The sequence below is a fragment of the Panthera uncia genome, chromosome B1 (assembly GCF_023721935.1).
Source record: "Panthera uncia isolate 11264 chromosome B1, Puncia_PCG_1.0, whole genome shotgun sequence".
Classification (NCBI taxonomy): Eukaryota; Metazoa; Chordata; class Mammalia; order Carnivora; family Felidae; genus Panthera; species Panthera uncia.
Genome location: NC_064811.1, coordinates 193,884,370 through 193,906,937, shown reverse-complemented (window position 1 = coordinate 193,906,937; position 22,568 = coordinate 193,884,370). Strand labels below are relative to the sequence as shown.

At 50.6% G+C, this 22,568-nt stretch overlaps 1 protein-coding gene across 1 annotated transcript; it reads right to left on the bottom strand.

Annotated features, from left to right (window-relative positions):
* Positions 1–9,788: 9,788 nt before the first annotated feature.
* DEFB1 (defensin beta 1) lies at positions 9,789–22,006 on the bottom strand. The gene is made up of 2 exons (XM_049631815.1): positions 21,863–22,006; positions 9,789–10,456 (listed from the first exon to the last, which is right to left on the bottom strand). Exons 1-2 carry the CDS (start codon positions 21,918–21,920, stop codon positions 10,308–10,310), a joined length of 207 nt encoding a protein of 68 aa, XP_049487772.1. The 5' UTR covers positions 21,921–22,006; the 3' UTR covers positions 9,789–10,307.
* Positions 22,007–22,568: the final 562 nt, after the last annotated feature.

Below are 22,568 nucleotides of genomic sequence, written 5' to 3'. Positions count from 1 at the left end.
TTGAGGGATATACATGTATCCTATATTTTGTGCATTACAAAAAGAATTCAATGACTTAGAAGTTTGAGGGAGGGTATGTCTCCTGGGACAGCAGCAGTTTGAATAAAAGCCACAGTTAATGTGTCCTTCCTTGAAGCTTGGAGGGGGGGGGTTGAAAGGAAAAGTGGAAAACATCATGGAGAAAAGGTTTATTGTCCCTGGAGGCTAGCCTTCAGTCAGAAAATAGCAGTTCCCACCCCAAATGATAGTGATGGGATGACAGATGGTGAGTGGGCATGGGGTCGTGCAGAAATCTCAGAAACTGGAGGATTGTGTATTGCTAATGTGTAAATGCCCTACCCTGTATCTGACCTTTTGTGTTAGACTGGAAAAGACAACCACAGATTCCTTCCATGTTCAGGTGCCCACCTTTCTGCCATATGACTTTGCTACTTTCTCCATGAAGAAGTGGAAGGTGCAGCATCCCCAACACCAGCACATGGCACCGTACTAGGCACCAGAGTGGCAGTGTTGGCCGTGTGGGGCTCCTTATAGTTTCTGAGAGCCCCGAGCTCTCTGTCTTCTCCCAGTCCTTGGGGTGGGAGCTGCTGTGCCTTTTTGGCTTTTCCATTTCTCCCAGTTCATTTAACCAGTTCCCCACATTAAATTCTCTTTGTTAAAATACCCAGTGTGGATTCGATAGACACTGTGTTCAAACTCTAATGGCATTAAGACAGCTCCTAGGTTGGTTGCTGCATTGAGCTAACTATGCATAAGAAACTAACCCCATCTGCCTTGCTCTTAAGGGATCTCTTCCCAGGATCCACAGATGGGACAGTCTGGATTGCAGATTTGTAGAAAATCTGATTATATGGTCACAGCAGGAGAGGACATGAAACACCTCAAACCCAGTGGGAGAGAGTAAATGCTGAGAAATGTGCATGGTTTCCACCTTTCTCCACATCACAGAGTTGTGCATACACACGGTCTCCCTGTAAGTAGAGGAATCCACAGCTCTTGGTAAGTGTGTGACACGTAGAACAGAGCATGAGCATGGAGAAAAGCCACCTGTGTCCTAAATGAAGGACTGAGGGGGCGGGGGTGTGCTCTCTCTTCTTTGATCCTGTCTTCTCGAATTTTAGGTCACAAATTGCCGCTATGAGCAGAGAAAGGTGTGAGAGGTCACAGAGGCCAGGCCCAAGCTCACGGGTGTGCTTTGCTGTGGGTGAATTTGGAAACACCCCCTCTGGGATCTGCAGGTCTGCAGGGCATGGCGTGTGTTGGGAGCAATGGCCGTGCCCCTCTGTTCTCACACACCAGGCCGTGTCCCCCAGGGGAAGCAGGTGCAGTCTCTTATACCGTGCAGTGAGGTTTGCGGGACCTAGGGAAAGTGAGGGAAGGGTGCATGGCTTGGCCACTGCCCTCGAGGAACCCATAAACGGGCGATTCCATCACTGGTGTCTGTTTTTGGGGTCTAAACAAATCGCCGTGGTCTACTACTTTGTAAGAGCCAGCAAACAAAGTGGTGGAATTCGTAGGTGCAGTTTCCACTGGATGTGTTAATAGCAAACTAACATTAACTAACATCCGGGAGGAAAAAAAAGCCAGGGTTTTGCTTGGCTTCTCCGGGTGTCGTGTTGGCCACAGATCTGTTTTTGAGGTCCGTGCCTCACCCTGAATCATTGAGGGGAGTTTAATGCTGTCTGTACTCCCAGACATGGGCCTGAGGACAGCCTGATTCAACAGATGCTCTGGTAGATGAGGTTGTTCCTTGCCTCAAAATACAGTGAATTGATAGAAAATTTGAGATGCAATGAGGCCAACAGATCAGGAGACTGTTGCCATTGAAAAGATAGTTTGCTGCTCACTGATCCCAAGAGGAAGGGTACACCACTCGGGGACATCTGGGGTGGGGAACAGGGCCAGTCAGCGGGCAGAAAGCACAGGGGACTGTGGGCATGGGTCTCTATTGGGGTTTCCACGGGAAGGAGCGGGTGAGGCAAGGGACACAGGTTTAGGACTGGAGAGTCTGAACAACCGGCGGGCTCCCGGGCTTGGGGTCGCTCCTCCTTGTCTGGCCCCTGCCCTGGGGTCGTAGGGCAGGTGGAGAGTGGCCTGGGGTGTGAGAGCCGGATGGAGGAGGTGGTTGGGGTGTGGGATCTGGACTGGGTGGTTTGCACTAGAAAAGTCCACGGGCAATTGTTTGCCGTCCCTAGGAAATGGCCAGCTCTGGGAGGGGGGTCCCTACAGGGTGAGCAAGGCCCCAGCGTCAAAGCATCTGGGTAAAGAAGATGAAAATCATGGCTAATACATGCTCTAACATGCCATCTCTTAGCCATGCTCTGCAATGCCTCTCAATCGGTGCAGTTTACAATCCCGTCTGCTGACTCAGGGCCTGACCGGATGCCAACAGATGCCAACGGGGACGAAGTGACTGCGTCATGTCTCAGCTCAGCCCCTCGGCACTCCGCTTCCATGAGGAGAGCGTGCCAGCGGCGGCCACCGACCGGGACGCGTGCGTCTCGGATGAGAGATGCGTGGAGCCAGCCTGCCACCCGGGGAAGAGGCCGCATAGCCAGGTGCACACAGACCTCTGGCTCTGCTAAGACTCTGAGATGTGCAGACGTTTGCTGTTGCAGCCCATGGTGATCAGTACAGTCACCTGGGATTTTTGATGTACAGGGATCTCCAGGAGCTGGTTGGGTCCCCGTTCCTCAAGAGGTGTTTAGATCTGTATGGAAGACATCATGCCTGAATTCACCTGTCACCTTGAAGGCTCCTCCTCTTCCCAGTCGTTCAGTCTCACCTGTGAAACTTTTAGGTGTACCGTGTGTCTTCACCATAGTAGTTTTGTTGCTATAGTTTCCCCCCAGTCTCTGCTTCATGGTTCATTCAGACACTCACGTGTCTGTTTCCTAGGTCAGTTTGTGATCCTCTCCTTAACGGAGTTCCGGACTCCAGTGCTGTGTGTCTCGTCTGCCTCTGCTCTGCATGTGCTCCCGCTTCTGTTCTTGTGCTCCTGCTAGTGTCTAATCTACCATGCTGTGTCCCCAGTCCTGATCCCTGACCTGTCACCCTACCCCCATCCTAGTCCCTGACCTGTCACCCCACCCCCATCCTAGTCCTTGACCCCTTAGTCCCACTCTTTTTTTTTTAATTTTATTTTTTATTTTTTAAAATTTACATCCAAATTAGTCAGCATATAGTGTAACAATGATTTCAGGAGCAGATTCCTTAGTGCCCCTTACCCATTTAGCCCATCCCCCCCCCCCACAACCCCTCCCATTAACCGTCAGTTTGTTCTCCATATTTCTAAGTCTCTTCTGTTTTGTCCCCCTCCCTGTTTTTATATTATTTTTGTTTCCCTTCCCTTATGTTCATCTGTTTTGTCTCTTAAAGTCCTCATATGAGTGAAGTCATATGACTTTTGTCTTTTTCTGACTGCCCTTATTCCCACTCTTATCCTCCTTTGCCTTGTGGCGAAAGGACTCTGATGAATTGTTCGAGACAATTTAAAGTTATGCCAAAACATGTAATTAGGGGAAATCGCATTCAGCGAATTGGTTTTGGAAATTAGATCATGGAGAGTCGGTTATTCAGAGCTTTGGCTTTGAGGCATTGAGAAAAATCCCAGCGCCCGGACGATGCTGTTGGAGGGGTAGCCCCCGTTACACTGAGTGCCGCTAGATGGCGCCCAAGAGGGCAAAGGCCTCATCCGGGCCCCTGGGTCCCTTGCAGAAGGAGAGCCTGCAGGTTTCCGCTTCCTCTGGTGAGATGCGGGTCCGCCCTCAGAATTGCACGGTGAGTTCATGGGCAGAGCTGGAGACCTACAGCTTCCTGCCTTAAAAATGTGGTGGAAGAAAGAATTGCGAATGAGGCGGTTTCCTCTGGGTGGTCACGCAGGAGGGTTCCGATGGGGCTTTGGGGAAGCCGCCAAAGAGCAGCCGCTGGAGGCGGTCCGGGAGGCGCGGGGATGTCCAGCCTCGCTGAGTGTTTGGCTTCTGCTTCTTTCTTGGCCAGGTGGCGGCAGGGCTGTTCACTGGCGAGCGGAGAGAAAAGGGAAGGTGAGTCCCAACTGCGTCTTATGCAATCACTCTTGCCCTCGGTTTCTTTTTTCCCTGCATCGCCACCGGCCACCGTGTTTTAAGGAAATGCTTAAAACGTTTCTTGCTCTCTTTGGGACGTCCCGGGGTGAGCCTTTGCGGAGCTGCGCTGTCTCACCCTCCCCCATCCCCGGGGGCGGGGGGGGGGAGGGGGGCGCAGACCTCCACCGTGTGCTGCTCCCTTTCGGCAGGTGAGGCAGCGGCGTCCGCAGGTGCAGCGTCCGCAGCTGCGGCGTCACGGAGTTATGCCTGAAGAGGGTGCCCCTGCCACGGGGGCGTGGAGAGGACACCGGGGACAGACGAGGGAGGGAGCGCGTGGTGCTGTGCTGGCGGGGCGCTCCTCATACCTGCCGTTTACGTTCAAGGATCCGGGCGTTTCTGGCAGGGACACTGGAAATGGCTGGACTTAGGTCACCCGGTTGCCTTTCTCTAGCAGGCCATTTACTGGGTGACAAGATAGCAAAGATGGGGGCTGGTGGGGAGAGTTGGAGCCTGAGCCCCATGCCGGGGGGGGGGGGGATGGGGGCGGGGTGGGGGCAGGGTAGGGGAAGCTCCTTGGGGTCCGCTGGAGAACCAGCAAGAGCAGCCCAGCAGAAGGGGGAAGCCAGACACCTGTAACACAGGGGAAGCAGCCGGTGTCGGGAAGTGGACCAGAAACCCGGCTGATAATCAAGTGTGTTCTTCTGGAAGAGCAAACGTAATGCACCCCACCCCCATTCAGGGGACCAAGTATGAGGAAGAAAGGGACCCAGGTAGGACCCCCTTCCCAGCCCTCACACACCCCACTCCTCAGGTGTAGCCTGTTCCGGGGAAGGAACGTCCAACAGGGTGTGAAACTGAAGTTTGAAAATAGATGAGCCTACGCCTTAATAACCAGAGGACATTCTTTAATAACTGGAAGGTTCCCAAACGTGATGGAATGGGACTGAGACACCATTAGCGGCTTTTGGTTTGTGACCTGATACGTTGAGATGTTTCAGTCAAACCAGTGATAGTTTGCTGGGTGAATTTGCATAAGCATTTAATGCTTTAATTAGCATGTTGGGCACGATCTTAAAAGAGGAAGAATAAGGGTTCCAGGAGGGAGTGGAGAGGGGCCCAGACCATCGTCTCCTTCCCATTCCCCACCACGAATGGCTTGCGAGGCCTTTTTCACTTTCAACTCTTCAACTCCGATGGCTCTAGCTGTGATCTTCTGAGTCTCCCCCTGCGGGAACCTTCTCTCTTCCTGCTCAGATATTCTGATTCAGCCCTGAGTCAGACTCCTTGTCACGGATGGAGGCGCTTGAACCCACACAAGCAGAAAAACCAGCTCGATAGTGACCCAGACGGACGAGGTGACGGAGGGCCACGTGCAGATGGCCAGCCAGGCTCCTCACCACTGACCCCTGGACGAGACGACGTGATGTGTCTCCCTCCTCGAAGCTGCACCTCCAAGAGCAAGACAAGAGGAAACGAGATTTCTGTCGCACTGAGTCGGCGTTATGCACAGCTCTCTCATTGAATCCTTGTATCAACCCTGGGGGCAAATTTCCTCAGCCAGGAAGACTCTGCAGGTATTCTAGGGGGCGTGGAACGAAATATTCCTTCTCCTTTCCCTTTTTTGTTAAATGCTGAGCCACAGTCCCAAGGGACCCATGATGGCCCGTGGGATCGGGATACAAAGTGCAGCAGCGACAGGACATGTAGGCGAGAAGGGGCTGCAGCAGCGTCGACCCTCCTGGGGCCCTGCAGGTGGGGGGGCTTCCCTTGAAGGAACACCCCTCACTGGCTGGGAAGAACACAAGGAGGATGAACGTGAACGCGGTGCTCATCCGCTTGAGCAATGTCACGGGCACCCGGCCCTCATCCGCCTACAGATCAGCCCACAGCACCTGACCCCCAGGGAGCCGGCAGGGGAGCCCCTCCCTCCGGGGGAGCCTCTGTGATAGTGGTAGCCTGTGGTGCGAGCCTCGTGGGGGAGGGCAGACGGACCTCTCCCCCTCCCGCTGAGCCAGGACTGGCTGGAAGCAGGGCCAGAATTCCAGGAGGAGATGCCTGATTTCAGGCCAGCAGCCTTGTCAGTGCCCCAAAGAGGCAGCGCAGAGCAGAGCAGCTCACGGAACACCAGCAGCCACTGAGCCTTCACGGAGGGCAGAGCCCAGTGGGGGCGGCCAGTCAGCCAGCCAGGCCATTGTGGGGCACCTCCTGAGTCCCCTCTGGGCTGTGACTGGACGTGCCGTTCTTGACACTAAGTGTTTGGTCGTCTTCCCCGAGACGATCAGTCAGGTGCAGTCACAGGGAGACTGAGAAGAGGCTCCAGGACACAAGGTTTATGACATTCGCAGGTCCAAGAGATGGAGGCACAGCGCACCGTGCAGGGGCCAGTGGAGACGCCTGCATGGCCAGGAGGCAGAATACAGAAGGGCGGGGAGGGGTTAGGCCCCTGCTTTCACTGGAGTTTCAGAGGGTAAGGCAAAGCAGCCATTTGGGACTGGCTTGTTTGAATGATTTCGGAAGGCTTCAGGCCGGAGGGGTAGACTCCAGTAGCCTGGGACCTTCCCCTAGGACGACAGAGGTGGAAGAATGTTGCCTCCTTGGGTGCATGGGCCAGACAGAGGAGTGTGGCTCTGGATGGGTTATTTTACACATGGCAGGATGCTCCTGGCTGGGGCTTTGCTCTAAGAGTCAGCTAGCCCTGGGAGGGGCAGTCTTCCCCACCAGGAAGGTTTTTCTGTTTGTTTTGTTTTTCATTTTTTATAAATATCAAAACATAATAGGCAGAAAATAACGTATATAACATTTAAATCAGTGGACTTTGAGTATAGCAGATTGCCTTCCTTATTGTGGGTAGGCCTCATCCAATCAGGTGAAGGCCTTCCTAAACCAGACTGACCTACCCCAAGAAAGAAGGACCTCTGCCAGCAGACAGCCTTTGGACTTGAACTGAAACTCTTTTCTACATCTCCAGCCTGTTGGCTGGCCCCATTAGATTTGGGGCTTACGAAGTGTCCACAATTGTGCGAGCCAATTCCTTGAAGTAAATCTCACTCCATATTTATACACACATCCTGTTGGTTCTGTTTCTCTGAAGAACCCGGATTGATACAGACGCCTTTACTCTGAAGACCCCCATGTGCATGAAGAGTTCCTGTTGTTTCCTGTTCATTCATTTTTATCAGAGAAAAGCTTGGAGTACTGGACTATTGCAGGAGACCCCTTTCGGGGAAACCTGTGACGAAATCATGAATGGCTAACATGTATTTGTGCCCGTCGAAGCGAGAATGCTTCTTTGGTTCATTCTAATTCCATGACACATCTCTCTGCTGCATTCGGTGACGTGCCTTATGGGCCCATGAGCCACAGAAATCACAGAAAGCCACATTGCCTTCTGTATGAGACCATATGATTTTACTATCAAACGCTGAAGCAGGGGCGCTTGGGTGGCTCAGTCGGTGAAGCGTCCCACTCTTGATTTCGCCTCAGGTCATGATCTCACGGTTCATGGGATCGAGCCCCGTGTGGGCTCTGCCCTAACAGTGCAGAGCCTGCTTGCGATTCTCTGTCTCCCTCTCTCTAGGTGTCTCAAAAATAAGCAAATAAACATTTTTTTCAAAAAGCTGAAGCAAAGCTAGGGTGTGTTTTAGATGGTAGGTGACATCCCCCTTTTCTCTGAAATACCTCTGTGACCAAGATAGATGCTGACAGCTCCCGTGTGTGTCCGGGCTGGTTGACAAGATGCCCTAGTGATACGTTACACCCTTTTCCCAGGATATGGGTTGCATGTCCAGCTTTGCCGACACACTGCAGAGATGGTAAAGGCCCTCCCCAACTATTTCACGTTGACATGCAAGTCACAATGCCCTCTGCGTTGTCACCATGGTCTCGTGAGCAGACGCACTGAGTGTAAGCTAGGTTTCTATCTACCACAGCACCCTGAAGGGCAAAAGTAATTAGGAGGTGGGAGAGATTCCTTAGAAGGGTAACTGTGCAAAACCAATCTAGTTCAGTGGACATGCCCCACTTGGAGTCAGCATGTTGACCAGCTATAAAGGACCATGACTCAGTAATCCCTTAAGGACAGCCACGGTAATAAAGCTGGGCCTGGGACTGTTGTTGAGCTCATTCAAATCAATGCTTCCTTTTCATCGACGCAAATGCCATCCTAGGGGCCAGAAATTGGTCCTGGCAACCGTTCAGAAGTAAAATGGGTTGTAGACAACTGTACACAGCCCCTTAACTCTAGAACCATCTTCCTTCAAGGATGGCTCAGCCGATATTGTTTGCATTTGAGTCTTATCAGAGGGGGGTGCTGCACCGGTGGGTGTAGTGGTGAGAAGGGCGAGGAGTGTGCATCATTTGTGGGGGGAGACGGAGGGAGAGGCGGGAAGCTTTTGTGGTCCCGCTAAGATGGGGGAGTTAGAAGCAGCAAGGGCCTCATCGCAGGAGCGCCGGGTCTAGAGGGTTCTGGCCGCTCTGTAAGCTCCAAGCCTGCAAATGTCCTGGGCACACGGGGGCAGGTGAGTGCATGTGCTCAGAGGACCTTTGGATGGAGGGGGGAAGCGCGGAGTGGAGGGGTGCAGAGAGCAGATGAGAATGTCGTCAGCATCAGTCTCTTAAAATGTGCAGTCATGGGGCGCCCGGGTGGCTCAGTGGGTTAAGCATCTGACTTCTGCTTTCAGCTCAGGTCATGATCTCATGGTTCGTGAGTTCGAGCCCCGCAGCAGGCTCTGTGCTAACCGAATGGAGCCTGCTTGGGATTCTCTGTCTCTTCCTCTGTCTCTGCCCTCCCCTACTCGTGCTCTCAAAATAAATAAATGAATATATTTTTTAAATGTGTAGTCAGGACTGCTACCCACATAGTTATGGAAGCCCTGGGACCACATGTCTTAGGGATGGATGGGCTGCAGGAATCCTGTTAGTTTTTCTGGTTTCTGGGGACGGTGGCATCCTCTTGCCCAGGACCGTCCCCTCCCTGTCTGTGGCTGGGGATCCCCAAGCATGTGCTTTTGGTCACTTGAAGAGCTCTTGGCAGGGCAGGCAAAATTACCACAACCTTGTAAACCAAAGAATGTGAGGTAAACCCAGCATGTGGGCTTTTTTTTCCTCCTGAGGACCTGGGTCTTGGGAAACCCAAACATCGGCTGCCCTAAGTGGGAAGGCTCCTCCGGGAATCCATCTTTGATTTAACACCCAGAGAAATGCTGCTGGGGGGGGGGGGGGGGGGGCTTCCATATCTGGAAGAGGGAAGCTGACGGCAGGCCTGAGGTTTCTTTTCAAAATGGAACGCCTCTGGATTATTAGCTTTTCATGAAAGGGAGAGGCCCAGATGTCCTGGGGTCCTTGACCGTGTATTGCTTGTGTGTCACAGAGAAGGCCCAGAGGAGGCTAATGTCCACAACACCGGTGAGCCTCCCCTCCCTCCGCCTTTCCCTCACAAACAAGGGCTGTTCTGCCGAAACCTGCCGCTGGTTTCATAATGTTTTTACAAAGTTTGATTTTCATTTGTGCTTATAACGTATTGACATGGAGAATGAGATTGTCGTCAGATAAGGAGACCACAGCACCACGTGCGTTGTCAAGAGTGGTAAAAAATTTATTGGAAAAAAGGGAGAGCGACCCATCTCCCTCACCAACAGGTGTCTACAGGCCGAGGGAGTGAGATGAGACGTTGTGGCCGTAAGAGATGCTCTTGGTGGCAGTGTGCGGCCAGGTGGTGTGGTTGTGGAGCGGGAGTGTGGGCACGAGAGTGGAAGTTACGGGAGGAGCTTTGTCCTCATGACAGAGGGTCTCCAGTGCTAAGGTGAACCAACCCACTGCCCCAGGCCCAGGGAGGAGAGAAGGCAGCCATCCGGGCTCTGCACATGGGCCGTTCCCCTGACCAGGCTGCTAAGACGTTGAGTTTGGGATGACGTTGAGTTGCTTCTAGGATCAGGGAAGCTTTCCTCTGCAGCATTTCCTCCTCATGTGTCCTGGGTCTCATTGCCCGCCTGTTGGTTTGGTGATAAAATGCTGTGGTCAGCATCTCCCATCCTTGTACTGGGCAGGCTCCGTGGCCCGGCCCAGCTTCGCTCTCCTAACCCCCTTACTTTCTCAACCTCTTCCAGAAGGAGACACAAGATTCATTTTGGTCTGAAGGAGCGATGCTTTAAAAAAAAAAAAAAAAAAGTCTTCTTTTATTAAAACAGCGGTTACAAAGACTTCACTTGACTTCCACACGCTTTGTCCATCGCTCCCAGGCCAGAGTCAGCGCATGCAGCACTTGGCCTTTCCACCATAGCAGGTGCCATCGATCCTGGTAAAAAGTGGGCATGGAGAAAAGTTACAGGTTCCTCCTTTCCTGGCACATATGTAGTGGTCAGACCGCTGGCCGAGACCCGTGAGAAAGGCAGCACCTGTAAGAAGGGAGAGAAAACACTTGAGACTCATGGCTTGTGGCCACAGTGACTTCAGAACATTAGGTAAAGCAACTCTTTGCAAAGCACTTCCACGGGTTCTCTCTTCCAAGAACTTTGCACTCCGTGTGTCTCCGGGGCTGCCCAGGAAATAAGACACCTGCAGAGCGTCCTCCGTCTGAGGTCTGTGCCAGCCGGTGATGAGCAGTAGGGTTCTGAGTAGGGTTTCCTTGAGAGCTTTGAGGTGTGCAAGGGATTCAAGTTAGTCCCCACATAAAGTATTCTACCACATCATACTGTTGCCAAAATACACGCCTCATGTTTCAGGAACGCTGAAACTCACTTCTAACCCCATGAGCATTCCTGTATGTGCCCCCATTCCCATGCTGCCTAGTTATACCATCCTCTCTGGACCGATTCCCTTCTCCACCGTCTTTCCTGTCACCAAGTCTGTGGTCCTTCCATGGCAGGTGCCCATGTGCAGAGCCCGGATGGCTGCCTTCTCTCCTCCCTGGGCCTGGGGCAGCAGGTTGGCTCACTTTAGCATTGGAAGTATAGCTGTACTATAATGCTTTCCCTGTTTTGCCCAGTTGGAATCTATTCTGCCTTCTTCCCAGTATCCCAGAATCTCGTAATCACAAGGTCTCTAGACTAGTCTCATATTCTATCTAATAGAGAACAAAGCTGCCCTATGATATCCCGGATAAGTGACTATCAGGCCATTGTTTTGCATGCCTTCGTTGATAGGTGTTGTGAATTGAATTGTGTCCCCGCCACCAGAATGAGTATGTTGATGTCCTAACCACCCAGTGCCTCAGAATGTGACTGTATTTGGAGGTAGGGCCTTTGGGCAGGTAATCAATGTTAGATGAGGTCATAAAAGTAGTTCTAATCCAATATGGCAGGTGTCCTTGTAGGAAGAGGACGTTTGGATATATAAAGGGATATATACTCAAAGAGAAAAGGCCTTGTGAGGACACAAGAGTAGGCGGCCATCTGTGAGCCAAGGAGAGAGGTTTCACCAAACCTGCTGACACCTTGAACTTGAACTTCTAGCCTCCAGAGCTGTGAGGGAATTCATTACCTCTCTTAAAGGAGCCCACACTGTGCTATTTTATTACGGCCACCACTCGGGCTAACACAACAGGCCATCATGACTCTGGGGAACAGTCCATTCTGATGTCATGTGTCTCTGCTTATTGGAAAGATAGTTTTCATACCGGTTGAAATTGTCCTCTTATTTAATCCATATCCCTGTTACAGCTACCTCATCTGATCTGGAATCATGGTTGTCTGGTGACTGGATATTTGGCAATGTTTGGGGACATTGCTGGTTGTCACACCTGTGGGGGTTGCAGGGCGGATGTTTAGGTATCTAGTGGGTGGAGGCCAGAACTGCTGCCAGATACGTGCAATGCACAGAGCAGCCCTTGTAGCAGAGAATTTTCAGGCCCAAAATGTCGATAGCACTACGGTTGAGAAATTGTAGCATAAACCAGTGGTTCTCCATGCTGCATACCCATGAAATCAGCTGAGATATACTTAAAAATATTGACTTAATTGTCCCAGGATGGAGTTTATGTACTGGCATGAAAAGAAGAAATAATGCCTTAGGTGAATGTAATGTTCAGTAAAGAATGAGCATTACTGGACCATTGGTTTTCAAATTTTAGAGCTAACAGGAAAGAATTACCTTGTCAAGATTGGGAGCAGACAGGAAGGAAAGCCAGGACAACATATTCTATTAACATAAAAAACTAAAAGTAGTATGAACCTTACAACTTGAATATTTAGTTGAAATAGAAAAATTAGAAATATTTTTCTGTTCATATAGAAAAATGGAATACTAGTTTGAACAAACTTGAAAATTGAGTTGAAATAGAAAAGTCTTTTTTTCTTGAGATAGAAGGGTTCTTAGAAAAATATAACTTACTGAAATAAATGGGAATTAGAAAATATGAATAGTTTCATAGCTATCAAAGCTGTTGGGTCCATGAATGAGACTCTAGGCCAAAATGGCTTCATTAGCAAATTCTACCAAACAACAAATAAGAATAACATCTACACGACGCACTGTTTTCAGAATCACAAAAGAGAACATTTGCCATTCCTGATGTGATGTCAACGTGATCTTAATGCCACTGTCTATAAAGGTCAAGAATTCAGGGAAAGGAAAGGAAAACTATGGTTCAATCTCCCTGCTCAGTAGAGAGGCAAAGATCCTCTGTAAAGTATCAGCAAACAGGTTAAAACCAGGCTCAGTTTATTTCACAAATTCAAGCTTTCATTTAACATTTGAAGATCAGTCAATGCCTATTAACAATTAAAGGAGAAAATCATATAATCACCCCAACAGATGCAGAAAGCGTTGGAAAAATTCAACATTGACTTATGATAAAAATTTTTAACAGATAACCCTGGAGGGAACTTCCCGAATCTCATTAAGAGTATCTGCAGAAGTCTACAACGAGCAGTACTCTTAATGGTCAAACATTGAAAACTTTTCACGTGAGATGGCCAACAAGGCCAGCATAGTCACTGTCGTCAGTTGCATTGAATGTTGTTGTACTTGAGGTACTCGCCAGGGGACTAACAGAAGAGAAAACAAAAACAAATGGTATAAAGGTTGGGAAAAAAATAAAATTGTCACCATTTGCAGGCATTCTGATTATAGGTAGATAGTCCAAAAGGAATTAACAAGTGTAACTAGTTTGCTTTATATGATATCAATACATACAAAAAAAAATCAACTTTACTTCTGTGTATTAGCAACCAACAAATTAAATGAAATTAAAATAAATCACTATATTGAAATATCAGGTGCGTAGTTTTAAATCTAAGAAAATGAAGTACTTCTGCATATAAAAAATATGATATTAAAAAAAAGAATGCAATATTTTTTTGATAAGTTAAAGAAGAACAGAAGAAGCGGAAATTCTATATTTAAGCACTGGAAGATTAATTATTTTTTACAGGTTAATTCCCCCAAATTAATCTGCAGATTTTTTAAAATGTTTATTTACTACTTTGAGAGACAGAGACAGCGCTAGCAGGGGAGGGGCAGAGAGAGAGGGAGACACAGAATCTGAAGCAGGCTCCAGGCTCTGAGGTGTCAGCACAGAGCCCGACGCAGGGCTGAAACTCGCAAGCTGTGAGATCATGACTGAGCCGAAGTCAGATGTTTAACCGACTGAACCACCCAAGTGCCCCTAATCAGTAAATTTAACTCAATATCATGAAAATCCCAAGAGATTCTTTCAGTGAAACTTGACAAACTTACTCAAATTCATGTGGAAATTCAGAGGGACCAAGAATAGCCAAATCACTCTTGGAGAAGGTAGGAGGACTTGCTTTACTGGATTTCAAGACTAATTATAGACCCACTGTAATTAGACTGTGTGGTGGTAACACAAAGACAAACACAAATGGAACAGAATGCAGGGCATAGAGAGGGACCCATGCATATATGGAGGATTGACGTAGACCAACAGTGGCTCAGGAGAACAGTGCGGGGGACATGGTCTCCTTAGAGGTGGTTCCAGGACAATTGGATATTCATACTGAAAAAAACAAAAAACAAAACATTTTGCCCTTAACTCACACATTAAAACAATTGCCAGATGGGAGCACTTGGGTGGCTCACTTGGTTAAGTATCCAACTCTTGATTTCAGCTCAGGTCCTGATCTCACAGTAGTGAGACAGGGAGCCCCGTGGGCTCTGAGCCGGGTGTGGAGCCTGCTTGGGATTCTCTCTCCCTCCTTCTGCCCCCCCCCCCAACTTGTGCACACATGCACACGCATGCTTTCTCTCTCTCTCTCTCTCTCTCTCTCTCTCAAAAAAAAAAAAATCAGAATATTAAAAAGATAAAAACCACTGACAGAGGGATTAGAAGTCTAAATGAAAAAGGAAAAATAATGAGCCTTCAGAAAACAATGTTGTAGACTTTCTTCATGTTTTGGGGGTAAAGAAAGACTTATTTTTTTCCTTTTTAAATTTTTTATTTTGAGAGAGAGTGAGCATGAGCAGGGGAAGGGCAGAGAGAAAGGGAGAGAGAGAGAATCACAAGGAGGCTCCACACTCAGCACTGAGCCAACGCAGGGCTCAATCCCACGACCCTGGGTTCGTGACCTGAGCCGAAATCAAGAGTCAGGTGCTGAACTGACTGAGCCACCCAGGAGCCCCAAGAAAGATTTCTTAAGATACGAAAAGCATTGGGGCGTCTGGGTGGCTCAGTCGGTTGAGCGTCTGACTTCAGCTCACGTCATGATCTCGCAGTCTGTGGGTTTGAGCCCCGCGTCGGGCTCTGTGCTGACAGCTCAGAGCCTGGAGCCTGCTTTGGATTCTGTCTCTCTCCCTCTCTGCCCCTCCCCTGCTCATGCTGTGTGTCTCTCTCTCTGTCAAAAATAAGTAAAAATTTTTTAAAAAGATACGAAAAGCATTAACCATAAAGGACAAGATATGACACATTTAGCCATATTGTGATAATGATATAAACTTCTATGTAAGGAAAGTTTCCATTAGGAGGCAAATCAAAGCACAAGAGAGCAGTAGAGATTTGTAATGCTTACAGCCAACAAAGGGCTCCCATGCAGAATATACGAAGAACTGCTACAAATCACTAAGAAAGGACAGGTAATCTATAGGAAACATAGACACATAGTTTCACATATCACAAAAGATATCCACATGGCTGTAACTGTATACAAAAGTGGTCAACTTGTTATTTATTGGGAAAATGCAAATTAAAACTCCGAGCTGCCACTACAGTCAGCAGACTGTTATAATTTAAAAATGATTGTTGGCATGGATACGGAGCAGTGGGAACTGGCATTCCCTGGAGAGCAGTGCGGCATCTATCACATCGAATATGTGCACATCCTGTTTTTTGGAAGATGCTTTTTCTTTTTTAATTTATTTTGAGAGAGAGAGAGAGAGAGAGAGAGCGCATGGGTGCAAGCAGGGGAGAGGCAGAGAGGGAGAGGGAGAATTCCAAGCAGGCTCCTTGCTCTCAGCACAGAGCCCAACGTGGGGTTCGATCCCACGGACCATGAGATTATAACCTGAGCCGAAATCAAGAGGCAGATGCTTAACCAACTGAGCCCCCCGGGCGCCCCTGTGCATATCCTATGACACACGATGTCCCCTATCTCTTGGCATGTCGCCAATTGAAAGGCAGGCACCACCCAAGCTGTATTATTCAGCACGAGTGTTGACAAGGTAAAAGTGTAAGAAATAAAGGAAGTCATTGCCATAAAAGTCAAGCAATGATTACCGTTGGGGGAAGGCGCAAAGGGTGGGTGACCCGGAAGGCTGGAGGGGTATTTCTTGGGCACCGGCCAAGTCCCACTTCTTGACTAAAACCCTGGGTACAGGCTGCTTGTGTATAATAGTTCATTAGGTTGTACTTCATGCTTTTGCACTTTTCTGGATGCATGTCCTATTTGGCAGGGAAAAAAGGAAGAGCTGCTTCTGAAGAGGTCTCTGCATATTCCCAGAGCTGCTCACGTCCTGCTCCACATGCAGCCGCCAGTGCCCTCTCCTGTCCCTGCGCTGGTCCCCTTCCCTGCCCGTGAGCTCCGCAGATAACTCAGCCTGCTCTTCTCCCCTTCCCCAAGGGCACCAACTCTTCCCTGAACTTGGTGCTCATTCCCACCTGGGTCCTCACGGAGCGGCCTGAGGAATGCAACCCAGCACACCCCGTGAGCCCGCCGGAGCGCCCGGAACCAGAGGAATGTGGAAGAGGGACAACCCCCTTCCAGGTAAGAATGAGGGGTGAGAAGGAGAGAAAGCGGGTTTGTGCCGGCTTCTGTGCTTGAGGCAGAAATGGGGACTCGTTCAGATGTGCACACGTTTAAGCCAGTTACAGCTGGATTGTCCCTAATCCCACCTAAACGCAACGGCAACTAGTCAGGGGGTAATAACAGGCAGGAGACTAACTAGGAAATATGTGCCCACGCATGGGTCAGGCACGGAAGAAAACAAGAGGGAGGAAGGAACGGTCGGGGCAGCGAGCACCCGAGAGGTTGAAGTTTGAGGGTCATCAGAAAATAAATCTGCATCAAGCAGGAACCCCAACTTTCCACGCTGCCGACAGGCAATATAACCTGCGCAGGTGACAGGCTGATGGTTCAAGGGAGAGCAGGCGGGATGGATCATAAAGGAGATAAATGCAGAAGGGGATCTTTAGACCTTACATAGAAGAGCCACGAAAATAACATTTCCCGAAAAGCCTTTCAGGGAATGGGAGACAGAGAGGGGAGAGGATCCGAGCATGGGAGTGTGGCTGTCAGGCTGCTGAGAACAGAGCTCGCTCTGTGTCCTTCTGCTCTGAAGCAAGGGCACGAAGGTTGCCTTTGTGTTAATTAGAGCCGCAGGTGAGGCTTTGGAACACTGTTGGAAGGCAAAACTGTTGAATAAATAACTATACAATTCTTGGGCTAAAGGACCACCAGGCGGAGGCGAGAGCAAATCGCCAACATGATAAGCATTTCAGAAAAGACGAGGCCCACGTTCGCCGTGCGCCAGGATCCGCGCCCCCGTCTCGGGCCGGCACCGCACTGCGGAATGTGCAGGAAAAGGCCAGGCTTGCAGAAAGTCAGGAGCCAGAACACCACCTACGTGACCGATCAGCCTCAGCTGCGTGAGGAGCAAACATACGTACAGATACACGGAGCCAAAGAATGCAGTCTGGATTTTCGCAACACCGACGGCAGAGCTCCGTGCCTACGGGGAGGCGTACAGGGACGCGGTGGTGGGGAGTGAGCGAGACTGGGAGATCGGCTGATGGGAGCCCTCTGGGCCTCAGCAAGTCAGCTTTGGGCCTTCCCTGGTCAGGACAAGGTGGTCGGGTGGGGGTCGTGTCAGGGGGAGGCCTGCCCACGAGCGGGTGGGGCACTGAAAGAGAGGCTGCTTGTCGGCGTAGGAGTCTGGTGCTGTTCAGGCCGTCGGTGGGGGCTAGAAAGGGTCAGACTTCACTCGCAAGGTATCTGGGGACAAAATCAAATACACAAGCCACTCTTGCAAAACAAATAACAAAACTCCAGACTGAACTGGAGCGTAACTGCAGACCAGAGACTGTCTTCTTCAGACAAGTAGCTCATGACCTCCCTGCTCGCCAACTCACACTTTGGAAATCAGCAAAGCCTCTTATAAGTGCGTGAGAAGTTTGAACTCAATTCCTGTCTAGATTATTCTTTTTTTAAATTTTTTATTTTTTTCATTTTAGACAGAGAGGATGTGAGCAGGGGAGAGAGGCAGAGGGAGAGAGAGGGAGAGAGGGAGAGGGGGAGAGGCGGGGGGAGGGGGAGAGAGAGAGAGACAGAATCTTACACAAGTTCCATGTTCAGCACAGAACCCAACATGGGGCTCGATCTCAAGACTCTGGGATCATGACCTGAGCTGAAATCAAGCGTTGGATGCTCAACCAACTGAGCCACCCACGAGCCCTCTGTCTAGATTATTCTTAAGATCGATCCTTGTGGGGTGCCTGGGTGGCTCAGTCACTTGAGCGTCCGACTTCGGCTCAGGTCATGATCTCGCAGGTCGTGAGTTTGAGCCCCACGTGGGGCTCTGTGCTGACAGCTCAGAGCCTGGAGCCTGTTTCAGATTCTGTATCTCCCTCTCTCTCTGCCCCTCCCCTGCTCATGCTCTGTCTCTCTGTGTCTCAAAAATAAATAAAACGTTAAAATAAAAAAAAACCTTGAAAAGATCGATCCTTGTGCCTGGTGATGCATCCAGAGGTCTTTGGGAAGCCTGTGGAAAGAGTATGGGGTTTGGAGACACAAATGAAGTCAAATACTTGCTATTTTCTGGCCGGGACATGTGGTGAGATGATATTCGTAGAACTGCTTTTTTCCAGCTGTGAAGAGCCACGTGTGACATTCTGTGAGGACAGCTCAGTTTCCCGTGCAGCACCGACCAGGTGGCTTCTGCAAAGCCTGGTTTGGAGGCCGCAGGGCCCTTATGTCTGAGGCACTGGGGAGCGTGTTTTTCCGGATAGGACCCAGAGGCCGTAGCACGCACATTCCTGGTGGCTGTCGCCAGAGGTCAGACAGGTGGAAGGAATTCGGGCAAGCAGGTTGGGGTGGGGATCACAGAGTGCGATGCTCAGGTGTGGGCAAGGCAGGGCAGAGACCGAGGGTCACAGAATGAGGGAGCTGGGAGTCATTTTGCCTAAACCATCATTTTAAAGATGGTGAAAACCGAGGCCCAGACCTCCGGGAGTGCCAGCCGTGTCTCAGAGGGACAGGAAGGAGGGGTATCGAGGAGTGGCCCGTGCCTCTGTCAGGGGGCTTGGTTAGTGTTGCTATAGTAACGGGCTGACCACCTGGGACAAAGGCGCAGCTAGGAGAGAAGGTCCTGTCTGCACCTCTGTGTCTGTGCGGCTGTCCCCTGACCAGCATCCACGCTGTGAACACAGCCTCTGAAGAAGCCATTTCTGATTCCTTCACTGTCTCGGCTTAGAAGTCTCTGGGGCTCGTCCACACCCACGTGGTTTCCTGCCATGGAAGGCTTCACTCAATGAGGCCCCAGAGCCTCTTGTCCCTGTGACTCCTCTCTGTGCTGACACCCTGGGCCCTGAGGGTGGGCAGTGCCGATGGCCTGGGTTGTAGTCCTCCCTCAGCCTGTCACCAGCCCTGTGTGAGTCTGGCCAAGCCATTTATCCACAAAATGAGGATAATGATTCTTCCTTCCCCACAGGGGCCTGGGCGAAGCACTAAGTTAAAAGACAGCTTTGGGGTTTCTGTTTCTCTTCCTCTGTGGGCCTTCCCACCTGATTTCCTTTCTGTCCAGCTTGTCCTTAGTCCCACCTGCCCTTTCGCCTTTTACCAGTGTATTTCCCTCAGGACTGTGGACCCGGACACGCACCGCAGCCAGGCAGATGCTAGATGTCGGTGCAGTGGTCTGAGGGGAGGCGATAGGGAGTAGTAGGGTCTGTGGTGATGTGGACACAAGTGTCCATCTGGGACAGCAGCCACCACGGCTGCAGCTCCCTGGTGCTATGTGGGAATGTGGCCTCATTCTGTGTGTGTGTTTTTAAAGTTTATTTATATACATATTTATAGAGAGAGACAGAGAGCAAGCATGAGGGGGAAGGGCAGAGAGAGAGAGAATCCCAAGCAGGCTCTGCACTGTCAGCTCAGAACCCCACTTGGGGCTTGAACTCACGAACCGTCAGATCATGACCTGAGTCGAAGTCAGATGCTTAACTGACTGAGCCACTCAGGCGCCCCTCATTTTTTGTGTGTTTTTAAGAGAAGATAAAAATCTGAATTTTATGCAACACATCCTGGGTTTTTAATGTCTAGAAGGAATTTATATATATATATATATATATATATATATATATATATATAAAATTTAAAAAAATATATATATATATATATATATTTTTTTTTAAATACCGTGAACACCAAAGTGACCTCCATCTTTCCTTCCCATCTCTGCTTCCTCAAGAAAGCCTGCCTGGCCCCTCAAGACCAGGTCAGCTCCCACTGTGACGTGTTCTGTTACCACCCTGTACTTAATGGCATTTCACAACACAATGGTAATGAGACAATTAATTATAAAATTGGGTTTCTTGTCATGCTCTGCTTCTACGATGTAAGGCCATGACATCGAGGGCTGTGTTTTCCGGGACAATGCTGGCACACAGTAGCTGTTAACTAAATAGTCACTGAATCAGTGAGCAGACAGCCTCAGACTCCCCTGATTTCTGTACCCCTTGGCTGGGTTCTTGTCCAGCTGATCGGGGACCCGAGTTGCCTTGACATTTTGACATCATTCTGTGTTCCCAGGAATAAGACGTAAGATTTGTAGAAGATAAGAGGAAGAAATGATTTTTTTTTTTTTTTTCTGATAGAGATTAAAAACTGCTAAAAGAGACTGTCAAGTCATGGTTTCCTGCAGTGACTCCACAACTGTCATTCGCCTCGGGGCACGTGGGCCTCGGTTTCCCCCTGTGTGACTAGATGAACCTACCGGCTTTCCCAGAAATGGGAGTGAACCGATCCCACGTGAGGGCTCAGGGTGAGTCACTGTGTGAGGCTGGGACCCGAGCAGCACATTCCAGGAGCTCCACTGAGCAACCTTCAGACAGTAAACTTAGTCCCGTCCCCATACTGAGAATCCATTTCCTGGCAGGGCTGTGCAGACGGGATTTATGTGCCGTCGGGAGGGCAGCACGGGGTAGATCCCCCGGGGAGAGTCTGAGTGAATCCTGCATACGCCAAGTGTTCAATCCTGTTCGCCACCATTTGTCTAACTGCTAGGTCCGGTCGTCCCTGCACATCCTTGGAAACACTTTTATATTCTGTGCTTTGAATGACATGCTTAAATCGTATTTAGAGGTGACGGACTGATTGATAACTCTTCGGGTTAACCTAGTGGCTTTCCAACTTTTCTGAGTTGGCACTGAACCACAGTAAGCGATTTTGCACGGCCACCGGGAACAAACACACACATTCACACACCCGCGGGAGTAAGAGGATGGCGAAACGGCACGGATGTGCGCTGTGTGGCGTGCACTAGTATTTTCTGTTCTTTTGAAAAAATGTGGTGGCAACTCATTCGGTTGATTTCCCCACCCCTCCGATAGATCCCGGCTGGAAACACTCAAAGTCTGCCTTAGAGTATCTTGGACCCAGTCTTCAGATGGGGGACTGAGTCACTTTTGGAGAAGCCACGTCTATGTGATGCCCTGCAGAGAAGCACAATCTGATCTTTGAGAGAATTCCGGAGCTTTGGTGTTCTAAGGGCCACCTGCAGTGGCCCACTCATTTTGCAGATGGGGAAACTGAGGCCCAGCATGCATGGGTTGCTCAAGGCCACTCAGTGACGGAGTGGGGGGGCCAGGATAAAACATGTCCCCCAGTTGGCTGCACTGCCTCCTCTTACAGCAGGTGCACTGCTGTTTTGACCCGGAGGAACTGGCATCTTCTGGCCGTGGCATCTGGGAGGCCCTACCCAGTGACCGGGGTGAGCCAGGGTGGCAGCCTGCCCCTCCCTCAGCTGGATAGGGAGCTGGCCCCTCAGTGCAGGGAGCCATGTTGCTGGTGGAGTGGGTGGTCCCCTTCCACACGGCAGACTTCCTAGATGTCCAAGGCAAACACGGGGCTGGGAGATGCTGCAGCTCCCTGAGACCAGCCCCACATCCCTGCCAAGCACCGACAGCAAAGAGCCCCCCGCCCCCAAGCCACAGTCACTGGGGGAGACCTGAGTCTGTCACTTCCGGGGGTGGCCCCTAGCCCCAGGCTCAACAGGCCTGCCCGTTGCCACCTGCCCAAGCCGGCCGCTCAACCTTGGGGATGCTTTTCCGTCCCTCCATCCCCTGGGACACAAGGGCAGCTGTCCTCCGAACTCAGCCCCTGCTTCCTGGCCCAGGGCGAGGGTGTCCCAAAGCTCACCTGGGGCCAGGCGGGAGAGGAGGCACAGCGCCAGCAGCAGGAAGCAGAGAGCCTTCATGGCGGCCGGCGGGTTGGGCCCGGATGCCTGGCCAAGGAGGCTCCTCGGAGGCCGAGCTGACAGAGGCTTCCAGAGGCGGGAGTGTCTGTATTTATAGGGCAGAGGGTTGCACAATCACATGGGCGATCTGAAGGGTGGTGTCGCAATCCACAGAGTGAAATTCTAATAAATAACCCCTGGTGCCACTTGCCCCGAGTAGGCTGCGAGTCACGTGGACCCGCTTTTCTCCATCTGGCTGCGACCGGATTCAGCCTTCAGCCTGGAAACCTGGGGTTGGCTCCTCCGGCCAGCTCTGTTTGGTTTTGAGGCTGGACAATGCTGATGGGGTTCCCGGAGAAGGCAGCTCAGGCTAGCGGCCCCGCTGGAGCGGCTCCCAGGGCCCGAACAAGCGGCCTCAGGGGACACTAAGCCACCAGCCGGGGCGAGTGTATGTAGCTGAGCTGTGTTCCCTGTCAGACGGCCCAGACATCACCCTCTTCCCTGATCAAAGCTGAACTGGTTGCTTTTCATTTAGCCTACAGGGGTGGACTTTCCCACAGGCCAAGGCTGCTTTCTCCATTCTCTGCTTCTGCTGTGAGCGTTCTCCTTAAGTAACCAATGTCAGTCTCCCTTCCTTCTCCCTCCCCTCCTCTCCCCTCCCCTCCCCTC